This window comes from Fragaria vesca, linkage group LG4, assembly GCF_000184155.1.
Source record: "Fragaria vesca subsp. vesca linkage group LG4, FraVesHawaii_1.0, whole genome shotgun sequence".
In the NCBI taxonomy this organism is placed as follows: Eukaryota; Viridiplantae; Streptophyta; class Magnoliopsida; order Rosales; family Rosaceae; genus Fragaria; species Fragaria vesca.
The window spans coordinates 16,638,446-16,654,835 of NC_020494.1; the positions used below are offsets into that span (position 1 = coordinate 16,638,446).

The 16,390-nt window shown below is 38.2% G+C and overlaps 5 protein-coding genes across 6 annotated transcripts in view; all 5 read right to left on the bottom strand.

Annotated features, from left to right (window-relative positions):
• The window catches only part of LOC101314270, a 22,208-nt gene extending 19,602 nt beyond the window's left edge, over positions 1-2,606 (bottom strand). The window contains exons 1-2 of one of the 2 annotated variants that reach the window (XM_004297119.1): positions 2,265-2,606; positions 1,168-2,071 (exon numbers count right to left, since the gene is read on the bottom strand). In XM_004297119.1, the coding sequence (XP_004297167.1) occupies positions 1,183-2,071; positions 2,265-2,269 (894 nt within the window). In that variant the 5' untranslated portion in view covers positions 2,270-2,606 and the 3' untranslated portion in view covers positions 1,168-1,182. Of the gene's footprint in view, positions 1-1,167; positions 2,224-2,264 lie in introns of those variants that run through there. The other variant, XM_004297120.1, reaches the window with a different exon arrangement.
• Positions 2,354-2,584, bottom strand: LOC101294756. Its single transcript, XM_004298275.1, has one exon. The coding sequence runs from the start codon at positions 2,582-2,584 to the stop codon at positions 2,354-2,356; it is 231 nt and encodes a 76-aa protein (XP_004298323.1).
• Positions 2,607-3,424: 818 nt separating the features above from the next.
• LOC101295042 lies at positions 3,425-4,687 on the bottom strand. The gene is made up of 3 exons (XM_004298276.1): positions 4,389-4,687; positions 4,063-4,305; positions 3,425-4,016 (listed from the first exon to the last, which is right to left on the bottom strand). The coding sequence occupies exons 1-3, from the start codon at positions 4,685-4,687 to the stop codon at positions 3,425-3,427; spliced, it is 1,134 nt and encodes a 377-aa protein (XP_004298324.1).
• A 2,761-nt stretch (positions 4,688-7,448) lies between these two features.
• LOC101314743 lies at positions 7,449-9,004 on the bottom strand. Its single transcript, XM_004297121.1, has 2 exons — positions 8,635-9,004; positions 7,449-8,435 (listed from the first exon to the last, which is right to left on the bottom strand). The coding sequence occupies exons 1-2, from the start codon at positions 8,952-8,954 to the stop codon at positions 7,559-7,561; spliced, it is 1,197 nt and encodes a 398-aa protein (XP_004297169.1). The 5' UTR covers positions 8,955-9,004; the 3' UTR covers positions 7,449-7,558.
• Positions 9,005-9,973: 969 nt separating this feature from the next.
• Positions 9,974-11,558, bottom strand: LOC101315040. Its single transcript, XM_004297122.1, has 2 exons — positions 11,079-11,558; positions 9,974-10,949 (listed from the first exon to the last, which is right to left on the bottom strand). Exons 1-2 carry the CDS (start codon positions 11,390-11,392, stop codon positions 10,088-10,090), a joined length of 1,176 nt encoding a protein of 391 aa, XP_004297170.1. The 5' UTR covers positions 11,393-11,558; the 3' UTR covers positions 9,974-10,087.
• Between the last annotated feature and the right edge of the window lie 4,832 nt (positions 11,559-16,390).

Sequence of the window (16,390 nt, forward strand, 5' to 3'; positions counted from 1 at the left end):
GAGAGAGAGAGAGGGTTTTAAGAGAGAATTAATGATGGTAAATCATGTAATTTTGTTTATAAACTGGATATTTTGGTCATTTCACGATGAAAATTGCAGTCAACATCTGGTATCATTGACTTTGGGCATGGACTTATGTCCTTATTTGTTTAAATCTGTTGAAATGTGGTTTTTCTGTTTTATGCAACTGTTTAGGGTAGTGAGATGTCATTTTCTATTATTTTTATAACACCTTCTTAACTGGATTTGTAATCCATGTTGTACAGGAATTAAATTTTCCGACCCAACCATGATGTCTGGGCCTCCAAACATGCCATGTAGCCAGATTGGAATATTTTAATGAAGTCCGTGTCTTATATCCGGTGTAACAAACGCCTCCAAAACCGTAAAACTATAAGACCGTCTACATTATTAAAAGAGACTTCAAAACTACAGTAACTACTAGGCTCCCGGATTCGAGTGCCCAAGTAAAGCCCAAAACAAAAGCCCACAGCCCATGGAAAACCCTAGCCATCATAGAAACAAGCTGAGATCAGCCAGGTTCTGTGTTGTGGTATACATTATAAATAAGCTTGAGATTCTTGTTCTGAGGGCAAGGCAGGTGTTGAGTTCGTGGTTCTTGAACAATCCAAAGCAAACTGTAGTCTCGGCTTCTTCTTCTTCTTGTATGACCAAAATACCTGAATTTGGAACCTCTGGAGGTGCCAAAGAGAGCATGGAAGGTACTTACTGGTACATAGAGTGATAGAAAGAGGCATATGTGCCCTTGTCACATACATCTTCTCTGTAAGTGCCTTAATCCTTGTTGCAGTCTATTCATCACATCAGCAAATCAACTTTCATGGATTTGCAAAGGTACACATGTAAATCACCTTTCTCCAATCAATAGCTCTATGCTGGAATATTATTCAATTTTAATGTCTGTTTATGTATGCTATTCATCAAAGCCAAGAACTCAACAATTGGAAGCATAATAACGAGGACAGTTTAGTTCTTTACATTGGAAAGCTTCAATTGATTTAAAACCCTTACAATTTCAATCAAACTAAACACACCCTTGAAAAGACAATGTTCATAATATGAAAGAATATACTTCAATACATGGACTACAACTAAGCTATCCTCCAAGCATGGATTAATACATAATTAATTGTGCAAACAAAAGAATATATATATAATATCTCACTCCCATTTGCTCCTAATGTGATTAGTGTGTCTGAAACCCAAAGTTAGTACCAAGCTTCCATCCATTCTTTTCAATACAAACCTCTCCCCCAACACATAGCAACCAAATTTCTTCCACCTTCCCATACCCCCAAACTCCTCTACTATCTTCACTCTCACTTTCCTCTCATTCCCTCCATTCCATCCAAACCTTTGTTGCTCCCACTTCACCCTCTCTAAAACCGCTAAGCTCACCCCTACAGTGCTCTCTCCTCCAACTTTGTTAAAAACCCTATACCACATTACCCCATTAGCCACATCCTTCTCCTCATTCACTGCTTCCACATTATTTCCAGCAATGGTAACAAATTCATTTTCAACAGAAACATCGACAACCACAGCATTATTTTCCTCACTTGCATCACTGTCACATGCAAATATTTGCTCCCATCTTTGCTCGAGTGTCATCTCATAATACCTTGTGCAGCTCATTTGATCTTTCAGTGTTAGTGATCCTTCCTTAACAAACATGAAGGGACAATACCACTTCCCCACAACCACAGGCTTTGAGCCTGCACTCGATACTTCAAAGTTGAAATCGGGTAGGCGGGCACGTAGTGCAGAGTCTAGACCTGGTGCTTCATCTAAATGGAAGTCACGTGGAGTTGAGGTATATATGTCCCACCCTATTCTTGCAAGAAATTTTGGAGGAAACTCATCCGAAGCTATGGCTTTGGCAACAAAACCACCAATTTGGTTAAATCTCCCTTTGCGTTGGACCTGAAATTGCTGTCGTATGTTATTATGATTTAAGGGTTGTGGTGCTACATCTCGATCTGCTCGAACATAAGTGTGGAAGCAGCAGGTTCCCATGTCCTCCTCCTCTGGCGAACTGGTGTATGCTTGTCTAGGAAGAACAATTCAAGAATAAAAAGTCAGCTCATTAGAAAAATTAATGGTTAACTATAAGAGTAACGCTAGGAAGACCGCATTTAAAACCGTATTAGTGACCAATTGATAATTTACACACAGAAACATGCTATATCTTGAGCCTCATCTGTTTAAAAACCAAAAAAATAAGTCAGTTTGATCATCCTTACCCCATATTATCCCCGCGAGATGAAATTGCATAATAGCAATTGGATGCCAGAGGCTGGTTAAGGACTGGAATGAGGGCAGTGTAGAAATATTAAACGGATGTGTTCTCTCCTGCGCCTGATGAATAACGTAGCTTCAGATTCTTATTCTGAGGGAAAGGAAGGTCCTTGAGCTCATGGCCTTTAAACAATCCACAGCAAATTGTAGGCTCTGATTCTTCATCTTGAATAACCAAAATACCGGAATTTGGACCTTCCGGAGGTGGCAAAGAGAGCATGGAAGGGTTCTTCTGGAACACAGAGAGAGGCCTTGTCACATACATTTTCTCTCTAAATCTCTTTGCTCAGCTATTTTTGTGTTGGAGTTTTGGGTACGAGGATCATATGAACTTTGAGCCACTTATATATGACAGAAGTTCTCAACTTAATGTAGTCAATTTGGACAAGTAATGGGGATTCATTGGATGCTAGTCATGATACAAATCAAACTTTTCACTATTATTACTATGAATAGTCTTCTTTTGACAAAGACTAATGTTAAGAATCTGGAGAGCATAGATTGCTTTCGAGTTGAGATATTTTATATAACTTATCTACAAGTAGTATAGGGATGAAGGTGACATATTACATGCTCTATAAGCTAAGAAGAAATTGAGAAGAATTTGACTCAGTTTTGATTGAGTTTTAATTTTATCATGTTTCTTTGGGATCACCAATAGGTTGATTAATGATTAACCAATTCAACTAAGAATCAGTCCACTTTTATGTTACTTCAGTCAAAGCCTTGATATGTAAGCCTTCTCAATATGAAGGAGGATGTAAACAAATTGGTGAAGTCTCAGAAATTCAGAATATCCTTATTCTGGTGTTTCTTGATTCAAAAGTTAACACCTTCATGAATCAGAGAGCAACTTAGAAAGGTCTGTAAACAACAAGAATTTTCAGAAAAGTCAGATCTGCAAACCTTATCATTGATTCAAGTGTTTGGAATAACCCCCACATATAACAAAAAACTCAACAAAATCAACAAAGCTGAATAAAAAAATGATTTGTGAAAGATTGGTGGTCACAAACTACATAGATGTACTATAGTAGACTACGGTTATATATTTCAAACCATGTCATATATACAGATTTTTCCCACACTAAATATTAAAAGTTTGTCATTCCCATTTGCAACTGATCTGGTGAGTGTGCTTGAAATCATATGTCAATAGTGCTAAGCTTCCATCCATTCTCTTCAACACAAACCTCTCCACCAACACATAACAAGCAAATCTATTCCAACCACCAATTCCTCCAAACTTTTCACTTCTCTCCACTCTCACTTTTCTTTTCTCCCCATCAACCCATCCAACTCTTTCTTGCTCCCATTTCATTCTCTCCACAATTTTCATGCTCAACCCTACTCTCCTTTCTCCTCCCGCCCCATCAGAACTCTTAAACCACATGAAACCATCATCGGCGACATTAAATCTGTCAAGATTATCTGAAAGTGCTTCACTTCCAGCAATAAAAACCGCCTCTCTTTGCACAAATGTATCCACAAACACAGCATTAGGATTGCTGCTTGTTCCCTCATTGTACTTGTCTAAAATTCTCTCCCATCTTTGCTCCAGTCTCATTTCATAGAACATGCATTGCTTCATTTGGTGCTTCAACTTCATTCCCCCTTCCTTGATAAACAAGAAAGGACAGTACCACTTGCCAACTACCATAGCCTCAGAACAATCTTTGGACAATGGAAAGTCGAATCCAGGGAGGGCTGATCGCTTAGAAGCGTCGAGTCCTAGAGCTTCACCTAGTTGGTAATGATGGGATGTGCTCATAGTGGCCGGCCAACCTTTTCTCCTCAAAAAATAAGGAGGAACGCCGTCTGAAGCAACAGCTTTTGGCAGTAAAGTAACCGCGGTGCTTCATTGGAATTATCTCAATTTGTTGATACATGTCTGATGGATCCAATGGCTTTGGTTTTACATCTTGAACAGTTTTGCCACAACAGCAATCTGTCATGTCCTCTTCCTTTGAATTTGTGTACACTTTCCTGCAGATAAATTTGTGACCATTATTATAAAAGAATATTATGTTCATATATGGACATCAATATGAAAAGCATTATATTTATACCCTTTGTGTTTCCCATGCCGGGGTATCACATAGTATGTACTGGCAGACAAAGGCTTATCAAGAACTGGAATGAAGGCAACATAAATATGAATATCTTTGGAATGTGAAATTATGATATCCTTGTTCTGAGGGAAAGGCAAGGCTTTCACCTCAGGATCTTTGCAGCATCCAAAACACATAGTCTCATCTGATTCTTGATCGTGGAGTACAAGATAACCTGAATTTGGACCTTCCGGTGTTGGTAGTGATAGTGAATCAGGAAACCTTCTACACATAGACAGAGGCCTAGTTACATACATGACTGTTTAGTCTGTTGTTTTTTTTTCTCCAAAAGATTGTGGAAGAAGATAGTGGATAGAAATGGGAGGCTACTGAATCTCTATATATTAAGCGGATAGAGGGACTACTGTTCCCTCCCCATCTTGCCCCTCATGTTGTGTTTTTTTAACGTCCAGCCCATCCACACTGAATTCACTCTTCTTTTATCCTTGGTTGTTATCTTCTTCTCTATTGTTTTTTTATTTTTTTTAGAATTTTCTAATCGACAGATGGTTCCGGCTATTTTCCCACCATGAAGCGTCGTCGGGACGACCGATCAGGTCGGAACCGAAGGCCCAAGCATCAGCTTTAAGGCCGTCATCCTGCCCAAAGCCGCCTTCGAAATAGCTGATATCATACTTGTATGTAAGTCTCATTTTCACTTTGGTTAGAAAGAATAGCCGTAGGAATATCCAAAAATTGTGCAACTACTGAAGCAAATTTTAGTGTGAAATTCAGGTGTTACCATATAATTTTGTATCTTTAAATTTTGCTGGCTGCATGTGTCTCTTTGTCTATGAGAGGATGGATATTTGTCTTATTTTTGAACAGGTACTTCACATATTTGATTTTGTGGGCTTCTAGGTTTTATGAGGTTATTGTGATTGAGATTAACTTAAGAGCTGTATGATGATCTATTTTGTTGAATGGTATTATTAATTATAGAGGATATGTGTTTTGACCAAATCAATTAATTGAGATTGAGGTTCGGTATCTACAAACTCAGGAAACTAGATTGTTATTCCCAATTTTGTCTTTTTTTTTGTGTGTGTGTGTGTGTGCAGAAGCTTGAGGATCATGTGACCATTATAAGCTCAAAAGATAGTGATAATGGAATAACTGATGCAGAGAATGCACGGCAGCTACGGTTGGCTTAATTTTGAAGGTGATAAGCCATTTTAGTTTTCGTTATCAAGTTGTTATGCTACAATTCACAGTATGAAATCACAATTGTAAAATATGCTTCTGGATAATAATTATTGAACTTGAATTATCGCATTTTTTATGCTACAGAAGACTGCAAACAACTTATTGGAATAGAAAATAAAGGTTCTCCATTCCTTTAAAACATACGGTAGAACTTCGAAGCATGCCGATGCATGCAGGTGTGTTCTTAAATATATTCTACCTAATACTTTTACTTCATATGGTAGTTTGAAGTCATTACATCATTTAGATTTAGATTACAATTCTCCTCTTTTCCTCTTTATTTGCCTCTGATGTTCGTATCTGTTCAATTCCTTCTATCATCAAGGTGACTCACTAAATGGACCTTTTGTTTCATAACAAAATCCTATTAAAACAATCTCAAATGTTCAATCATCTGTTACTAACTACTATACAAATCTTAATTTTTAACTTTCAGAATTGCAACAAGAAAAGTAATGGCTAAACCCAAGCAAGACTCTTGCGGAAAGAGTAAGCATTGAAACCCTTATTTTTTTAATTTTTTTACTTTCAACTAGATATACCTTAGTTTTTCATTATAGCCTATTCTCTGAATTTTGATGTTAAATTGACACAAGGGTAGAAAGAAAAAGCAGGAACAAATCCAAACAAGACTGGAATAGGCACACATGATCCCTTTTTTCAATTATGGTGACATTAAATTGCTAGCAGCTCGATTAACACAGATGTTGTTAATCTAGCTTTCTAACTTAATGGCTCCGGAATTTATTGAGATCATTATAAGCTCTTCTTCCCAATTGATTTTATGTGGTGGAATAGCTGCCCGCTGAAATTAGAAATGAGGGTAGGAATATGTGCCTAATAACCTAACCCTTCGCTCATTAGTCAACAATTTGCCTTGAGTAAGCAACCAGGTAAAGGTTTTTCACTTAGGTGGTAGTACTTTAATACTGATAATCCCATAAGGTACTTATGATACTCTATAAGTAAACCTTTGGCAGCTTTTGTTTAGTGGGTGACCAAAGAGCTTGAAAATTTAGCTTCAGATGATGAACTTGAGGAAGAGATTGGTTGACTATGGTTGTGTTTGATTGCTCTAAGTTTTGGAATGCAAACAAGGTTGCAAATACATGGAGAAATTTTGTAACTGAGATTTTAAATGTAAATGCTTAATGCTCAATGGGTTGCATTTGCTTAATGCTACTAGATTTTCCTTTTCTTTTGATTGTTTTGTAATCTGTAATCTATACTTTGAAGGTTCTTATACACGTTCATGTGAATTATTGTCTATTTTAATATGAGTTTGTGAGTGTTGTTATGATATCAGACCGGAAAATAAATTCTCAAAGTTGTATCTAAAACAACAGTTAATACATGGCCGCGTGCTGGAAGGCTAGTATAAATTGGCTGGATGATTTTCTTGATTACATATAGTAGTATCTCTTTGTGTAGAATTCATTCATGAACTCAATCAAACACTGAGGTTCATAGTTTTCGTGCATTGTCCTGTAAAATTGTATTAATTCTCTAAGCTGACAGCTATTATTTGTTCATCATGCCATAATCCTCTACTGATCAACAAGTCATCCGTCTGACTTTCGGTTTGTGGTTACCAAGGGCCAAGTATAAAACTAAAACAATTTAAAGTCCTTAATTTAGACTGTAACAATCAAATTATCAAATCAAATTCTACCGATACTTTAAGAAAGAAGCTAGTCAGAGTTTGTAGCAAATGCAAGGAAGGTTCATACTGTTCAATCTCTCTATGGTGGAAAAGTTTTCAAGTTTAAACTCATTCTTTTGAGAAAAAAAAAAAATGAATGTTAACACTTTCTGACAAGGGAAATACTTCAATACATGAATTTGAACTACAGTATATGTATATGCTATATATTTACATAAGCATTGCTGAATTTCAGTTACAGTACAAAATGGATTTTGTTTCACACCCATTTGCTCCTAATGTGATTAGTGTGTCTGAAACCATAACTTAGTACCAATCTTCCATCCATTCTTTTCAACACAAACCTCTCCCCCAACACATAGCAATCAAATTTCTTCCACCTTCCCATACCCCCAAACTCCTCTACTTTCTTCACACTCACTTTCCTGTCATTCCCTCCATTCCATCCAAACCTTTGTTGCTCCCACTTCACCCTCTCTAAAACCGCTAAGCTCACCCCTACAGTGCTCTCTCCTCCAACTTTGTTAAAAACCCTATACCACATTACCCCATTAGCCACATCCTTCTCCTCATTCACTGCTTCCACATTATTTCCAGCAATGGTAACAAATTCATTTTCAACAGAAACATCGACAACCACAGCATTATTTTCCTCACTTGCATCACTGTCACATGCAAATATTTGCTCCCATCTTTGCTCGAGTGTCATCTCATAATACCTTGTGCAGCTCATTTGATCTTTCAGTGTTAGTGATCCTTCCTTAACAAACATGAAGGGACAGTACCACTTCCCCACAACTACAGGCTTTGAGCTTGTATTCGATACTTCAAAGTTGAAATCCGGTAGGCGGGCACGTAGTGCAGAGTCTAGACCTGGTGCTTCATCTAAATGGAAGTCACGTGGAGTTGAGGTATATATCTCCCACCCTTTTCTTCCAAGAAACTTTGGAGGAAACTCATCCGAAGCTATGGCTTTGGCAACAAAACCACCACATTGGTTAAATCTCCCCTTGCGTTGGATCTGAAATTGCTGTCGTATGTTACTAGGATTTAAGGGTTGTGGTGGTAAATCTCGGACATAGGTGCAGAAGCAGCAGGTTCCCAAATCCTCCTCTGTCGAACTGGTGTATGCTTGTCTAGAAAGACAATGCAAAAAATAAAAATGTCAGTTCATTAAAAAAATTGGTGAACTATAAGAGTAACGCTAAGAGGATCACATTTTAAGACTGCATTAGTGACGAGTTGATAATTTACACATGCTGCAAAATGTGATCTCTATAGCATTATCTGTTTATAAACCATAAAACCAAGTACAGTTTGAGATAACTTTCATACCCCATATGATTTCCGCGCGATGAAATTGCATAATAGCAATTGGATGCCAGAGGCTGGTTAACGACTGGAATGAAGGCTGTGTAGAAATATGAAACGTGTGTGCTCTCTCCTGTGCTTGTGGAATACCGCAGCTTCAGATTCTTGTTCTGAGGGAAAGGGAGGTCTTTGAGCTCATGACCTTTAAACAATCCAAAGCAAATTGTAGGCTCTGATTCTTCATCTTGTATAACCAAAATACCGGAATTCGGACCCTCTGGAGGTGACAAAGAGAGCATGGAAGGGTTCTTCTGGTACATCGAAAGAGGCCTTGTCACATACATTTTCTCTCTAAATCTCTTTGCTCAGCTATTTTTGTGTTGTACTTTTGGGTAGGAGGATCAAATGAACTTTGAGCTACTTATATATGATGAAGTTCTCAACTTAACGTAGACAATTTGGACAAGTAATGGTGATTCATTGGAAGCTACAAATCAAACTTTTTACAATATTATTAAGAATCGTTTTCTTTTGACAAAGACTATTGTTAAGAATCTGGAGAACATAGATTGGTTTAGTGTTGAGATAATTTATTTAACTTATCTACAAGTAGTATAGAGATGAAGGTGGATGCATCTGCAGGTTCACATGTGACATGAGAATTTACCTTATATTTGATTGAGTTTTATGTTACTTCAGGCCATCTGGAAAGTCAATCCACTGAAATGGTCAAAGCCTTGATATGTAAGCCTTCAGGTACATATGAAGGAAGATCTGGTGTAGACAAATTGGTCAAGTCTCAGAAATTCAGAATATCCTTATTCTGGTGTTTCTTGATTCAAAAGTCTACAAGCAAAGAGCAACTTAGAAAGGTCTGTAAACAAAAAGAATTTTCGGAAAAGTCTGATTTGCAGAACTTATCATTGATTCAGGTTTGTGGAATAAGCCCACATATAACAGAACACTGAACAAATCAACAAAGCTGGATTAGAAAATGGTTTGTGAAATATTGATGGTCAAAAACTACATAGATGTGTACTATACTAGACTACAGATATTTCGAATCATATCCTATATACAGATTTTAACCAAGAATCCGGATACAATATTATGATTTATTCCACCCTAAATATTACAAATTTGTCATTCCCATTTGCACCTGATCTGGTGAGTGTTCTTGAAATCATATGTCAATAGTGAAATGGTCAGAGCCTTGACTTATAAGTTTTTAGGAACATACCAGGAAGAAAGTAGACAGACTCGTCAAATATCAGAATTTCCCTAAACTGGTGTTTCTTGTGTCAAAAGTTTACAGTTTCATGAATCTGATAGTTGCTCAGAAGTTCCATGAGCAAGAAAAAATGATCACAAATTTGCAAAATTATCATCGATCTCTCGATTCAAATCGGTTAATTAAACAAATACAGAAGCAACTTTCCCAGATAAGAATTGTACCAAATGACAAGCTACATGATGTTCATTCCCATTTACACTTAATCTGATGAGTATGCTTGAACTCATGGCTAATTAACAAGCTCCCATTCATTCTTTTCAACACAAACTTCTCAACCAATACAAAACAACCAAACTTCTTCCACTGACCAATCCCTCCATATTCCTCAACTCTCTTCACTCTCACTTTGCCTTCATCATCTCCCCCAACCCACCCAACTCTTTCTTGCTCCCACTTCATCCTCTCAACAATTGCAAAGCTCAACCCAACTCTTGTTTCTTCACCCACATTGTTGACACTCTTAAACCACACTACCCCATCATCTTCCACATGTCTCTCATCACACACACCTTCCCTCCCTCCTACCACAACCACAACCACCTTACTTTGCACAACAGCATCCACATTTACAGCATTGCCTGTATCATGTTCCTCAATACTCTCCTTCACAAATATCTGTTCCCATCTCTGCTCAAGTGTCATCTGATAATACATTGTCTTGAAAGGTGTGACATCCTTGACAAACATGAATGGACAATACCACTTCCCTACAACCAGATTATTCAATGGGAAATCAAAACCAGGAAGCTGGGCTCGGAGAGTCGTGTCTAGCCCTGGTGCATCACCTAGTTTGAACTCGTTAGCCGTTGAGCAAGTGAGTTTCCACCCTCTTCTCCACAATGCATCTGGGGGACAACCATCTTTAGCCATACAAGTAGCCACAAAGCCACCAGAAATGTTCACAATTTTTCTGTGAAGATCAATCTGATATTGCTGGTACAGGTTTTTGTGATCAAAACGTTGCGGCTTTACATCATTAGGACAGCTGCTGAAGCAACATGTGTCCATGTCTGTTTCATCTTCTTTTGAGCTTGTGTACCCTTCCCTGCAAAGAGACACGAAAGCCTCGCGGTTCAAATTCACAATCTAACAACATAACATAACATATATAACTTTCGCAGTTTCTAACATGTATAATAATATTTAAGTATCAATTGATAATATGCATGCATACCCTCTATCCTTCCCAAATGGATATATTGCATAGTACTGATTGGAAGACAGTGGCTGATCGAGAACTGGAATGAATAGAACTTTGAAAAAATGAAGTTCTCTTCCTGGATAAAATCCTTGTGCATAGTAAAGCTCTAGACTTTTGTTCTGAGGGAGAGGCAGGTCTTGAATCATATCACTCTTGAACAAATTCATACAGCATCTGGGTTCTTCATCTTGGATAACAAGAATACCAGAGTTTGGACCTTCAGGAGGAGGCAATGAAAGATCAGCAGGATACTTTTTGTACCATGAGAGAGGCCTTGTCACATACATTATGCCACAGATTCCTCTCCAAAGAATGAAAAAATCTAATGCTTTCTGGTCTTGGAGGATCTCAAGCTCTTAATGCTCATGATCAATATAGTCTTACATTTTCAGGAAGTTGAAGTAGTCGGTAGCAGCTCTAGTTGACTATTGTTGAAATTAGGTGATCAATAAATTTGCATTTGGCCTACAGCTGATATTGGGGATAAGATGCTGATATTGGGGATAAGATGATAAGATGCTGATATTGGGGATAAGATGCTGATAAATATGTGACTGTGACTTGTGAAGTGATGACTTGTTCAATGTTCACTGGAGGCCAAGTCCCTTATGGATTGGAATGCATATGATGTTGAAATGGTTTCAAGTTCAAAAGAAATATCAACAACCTGAGTAATGGACTGATGGCTAGGGTCCAGGGAAGAGGATAAACCCAAAAGTTGTAGCATGTATCAAAGACAATAATATCACATGTAAGGAATATAGTTCAAGATCTACAAGACTTGCTTGCAAAGCAAAGCCCTACATTCCTACAAAACCCTCTTTAAGTGAAAATGAAGCATCACCTAAAGTCCTGTACTCAAAATTTGTAGCTAGCAGAAAAAGATGAAACCCTCTCCTTTCTTAGGCCTCCTAGAGTAGCAAATCCCATCTATTAGATCTTATATTCTTTTCTGAAAGATCTTGTCTTTGGCTACTACCCTTTAATTAATTTTATTGATATTGGGGAAAAAGAAAAGAAGGGTTTTGCTCTTTTCTAACTTTAAAACCTCAGACATATATGCATAGGGTAATTGCATTTAAAAAATGCTAATGTGATTCTGTCCTTTTGGCCCTAACAGGTTTAGCCCTGTATGCATTCGGAACAGCGCCCTTCATGTAACTAGTGAGTGACATACATAAGAATCATACAGTTTGAACTCTATATGCAAAATAAAATGACATCATTTTCTGAGCAAAATTATTATGATCCTCATTCCTCAGCACAATGCTGTTTGCACAATCATACCCTAAGCAAAACACTTGAACTCTATGCAAACATCCCAGTTAGTATGAGCTATTTTGTTTAACATTTACTAACAGCAACATAAATACAAAGAGGAGAGAAACTAGAGATGCAGTGATTTGAATGTGGTAACTAGTGACTAACTACAAATGCGAATTAAGACAAGAAATAACAGACAGAAGATTTCTGTAAAGCTGAAGAACAGAGAAATTTGGTCACATTTTGGCCCAGCATTTTTCTCAGGTTTTGAACATCATATCTTCTTCATCTTTCTTCCTCCTAGTACTTGATCCCCAGCTTGGATGATGCCTGAAAATCCATTTCCAACCACCCTTCAAGCTTTTCCTTCCCCTCTTTATCCCTCTCTCATTCACTGTAATTCTACAAGAACCACTATGACTGAAAATCCCATCCCCAAATTGAGCTGGACCATATTCATGTGCCACAAAGTCACTACCCCTCATGCTTCCGAACAAGGATTCCGAACCTGTCAAGCTTCCCATCTTCAAATCTGGCTTGGATTCTGTTGAGTAATCAAGCTGCAAGTCAATAAACCTTGACTCATCCAACCTACTAAAATCACTCTCTTTGAGTGAGAAAACTCTCTTGGTTGCTCCACTAAACTCATTCTTCTTCACATTACCAACACCTAATTCAGAAACCAAGACTTCATCTTTCTTTTCACCATCAAAACCACTCTTCCTTCCTTCACTAAAACCACTCTTTCTCCCTTCACTAAAACCACTCTTTCTCCCTTCACTAAAACCACTCTTCCTCCCTTCACTAAAACCACTTTTTCTTCCTTCACTAAACCCACTCTTTCTTCCAGAATCCAAAACCATACCAGCAGTGACACTAGAACTCCTTGCAGCTGAGATTGAACTCCTAGCCCCAGAAACCATCAAATGATCACCACCATCCTCTGACTCAAACAAACTACCACCTCTAAAACTACAAAGAGACCTAGACCTTGACACACCCACATGATCAACCAACCACATCTCACTTTTCTCATCAAACCCACCAACACTTTTGTTCCCACAATCCTTCTCTGTCCTCTTCTTCCTAAACAACCTCCCAAATCTCCAAAACCCACTTCTCTTGATCTCAGCACAGCTGCTGCTGCTCCTCCTCAGCACCACAGCCTCCTCTTTCTCTTGTGGTTTAGTCTTCTGCTTCACTAAAGCCTCATTCTTCTCATTCTCAATCAGAAAAGAGACTCTCCCAACACTCCCTACCTCCCCAGTGCATGAGTTTCGATTCGATGAGGATGAGATCTCAGAACAAGAACAAGAAGAGAGACGCTGCTCACCGCAATCTGAACACACTAGTAAAGCTAGGCGCTCTTTCAGACAATAAGCACATATTCCAATGGAGGAAGAATTGGGGTGTTTGTTGCATGGCATTTCAGATGAAGAACAATAGTACTCCATGTCAAAGTTGTGAGATGACTCCACAGCTTTGCCTCTATCTCTCATGGCTTGAAAGAATGAATGAAAGCTTGAATCTTGAAGATCAAGTTTCAAGTAAAAAAGGGTCTGTGAGAGAATGAAAATGGATCGAAGCTGAGATTTTTAAGATCAAATGCCAGCTCCAAAAGGCCTTGTGGGCTATAAAATGAAAGGCTCAACACAATGTAATCACTTTGGAGAACCGTGAAAGAATTGGGTTAGATGATTGAGTAAAGTAAAGAGATTTTCTTTGGGAATGAATTCAAGTATTAAGATTTAGAGGGTGATTGAAGGATGGCTGAATTGATAGATGAAAGGAAGGCGTCAACTTTACGTTTGCTTTACAGCCAACAGTATAAGCAAGGAAGAAAAAAAAGAGCGAGTGATGCAAGAAAAGCACTAATTCCCGCAGGCATTATTGTGTAGGGAAGTGAATGTCACAGCAAGTTTGAGTAAAATCAATGAACAGAACCAAAGAGAAACCTCCATAAATCTATTACACTGGTTCTGTGTGCATTTGTACACCATAACAAAGCAATATCCGACCCAGTGACCCACCGAACCAAACCCACATAGTTCCCTACTCCCCACTCAAGAAGAAAAGTCATTACATCATCTGGTCTATATCCCATCAGTCTTTCATCTGTTTTGTCAACTTCATTTCTGCCGTCCAAGATTTCCTTACTTCCCTCTCCTTTTTCTTTTTCCTCATGTCCTTGCTTTTGATGCCAAGTTCACTTTAACTTGAAAAACATTTGCCACTTCTTTCCTTCTTGTTCCTCAAACATAAGAAATTAATATGACACATTACCGCAAATATTACAAACTCGGACACTTGATATATCTTTTTTTGGTGGATTGAAATGAGTTTCACAAACTTATCTTTGAAAATGAATTGACGATATATTAAGTTTTTGTGGCAATTCATCGAACATTTCTCTTATTCCGACATGCGACATCAAAAAGGGCATAAAAAAGGTAATGAAACTCACATGGTGTTATCGTTAAGCTAAGGGGTGGCAAGAGTGAAGCAGACATTGCGTTTGTCCATTTCCCTTTGACATTCTACCATCATTCATGGAGACACAATCTAATACCATGTCGTTTTCTTGTTCTATATAGAGGCACGTGTCCCACCGACAGTTAAATTTCATGTTGTTTGACCCTTCCCAACTGGGAAATGGACGATGCTAATGTGTTTCAGGCTGCCACTGACCCAGTAACCACCATTTGATGTGTCTGCATCGTCATTTCTAGGAAGATCTGGAGTGAGCATTTGAATCGAGCTCGAAACTCATGGTTAGGCTGCTATCAGTGCCTCTCAAAGTCGCAAAGCTGGCTTAGGACAACAATGATGATGGTTTTCGCATCTGTCGCAGTGTGTGTAGTAGGGGCCGGGCTTTTTATTTGATAAATCAGATCGGAGCTTTCGACGTACCGTGAAGACTCTGAGTTTGTAGTGATTCTCGTCGTTTCTCTATATTCCATAACATGAATGAAGTTATCGACCTGATGTAAACTCACCCACATTATTATTCATCATCACAAATCTTACACTTGGTATCACACCATTTGATCACATTATGGTGATGTTTCTAGAATGACTCTGTCTCGTCTCTATCTCAATTCTCAAGTTACCAATAACTAGAAAGAGCTTTCGTTCAATATATAGGTCGGACTGCTAAATTACAAGAGCTAGGTATACAACTGTTACAAGAAACAAAGATGCATTTGTTTATTTTTATGAAAACAATACTATGTATATTGATGCCTCTCACATTATGATCGCGAAGCTATAACTAGAACAATAATGCTGCTGAGTGGTTTGCATCCGTCACAGTAAGTGTGACATGTATGCTTCATCAAACAAACAAACAAACAAAAGCAAAAGCAGCAAAAATCACATCGGAGCTTTTGACCTGCCGTGTAGGCTTGGCTCAGTTTGTACTGTTTCTATGTAAGTTTGCAGTGATTCTCATTCCAGTTCCTTCATAACTTGCATGAATTAAGGGACCCCTTCTTTTCTGTTGATGAAAACTCACATTCATTACTGATGATCACAACTCTTTAGCACTAGTCATCACACCAACGGATCACCAAGTGCCATCCATGCAGCTCCATTCACTCGTCTGGTCATATTTTCCCACTTCCAGCTTCATGAACTTGATTTTCATGTTCTGTTCGAGAGGTTTCGGTGTTTGTTCCCCTGTCGACCTCATCTTCTTATGTTTTCGTTTTCATTTTGAGTATGAAATTAGAAAGAAAATGGTACGCAGCAGTACAGTACCAGAAGGCACGTCTGGATAGAGACCATAATAGCAAGGTTGGCACGCCCAACGCATGCGGATCCTGATGGTGTGTATAGTTGAGGCACACAATTATTTGGTGAAATAATGTTTTGTTTAATGTAATGTGGGATTAAACAATGGTGGAAGTGTGGTGATCATTGTGTTTCCATTGCTATGAGCTCGTTAATTATTTTGTTGCTTTGCAATTCATTGGGTTTAAAAACGTTATTGGGATCGAAAGGTTAACACTAATTATATGGCT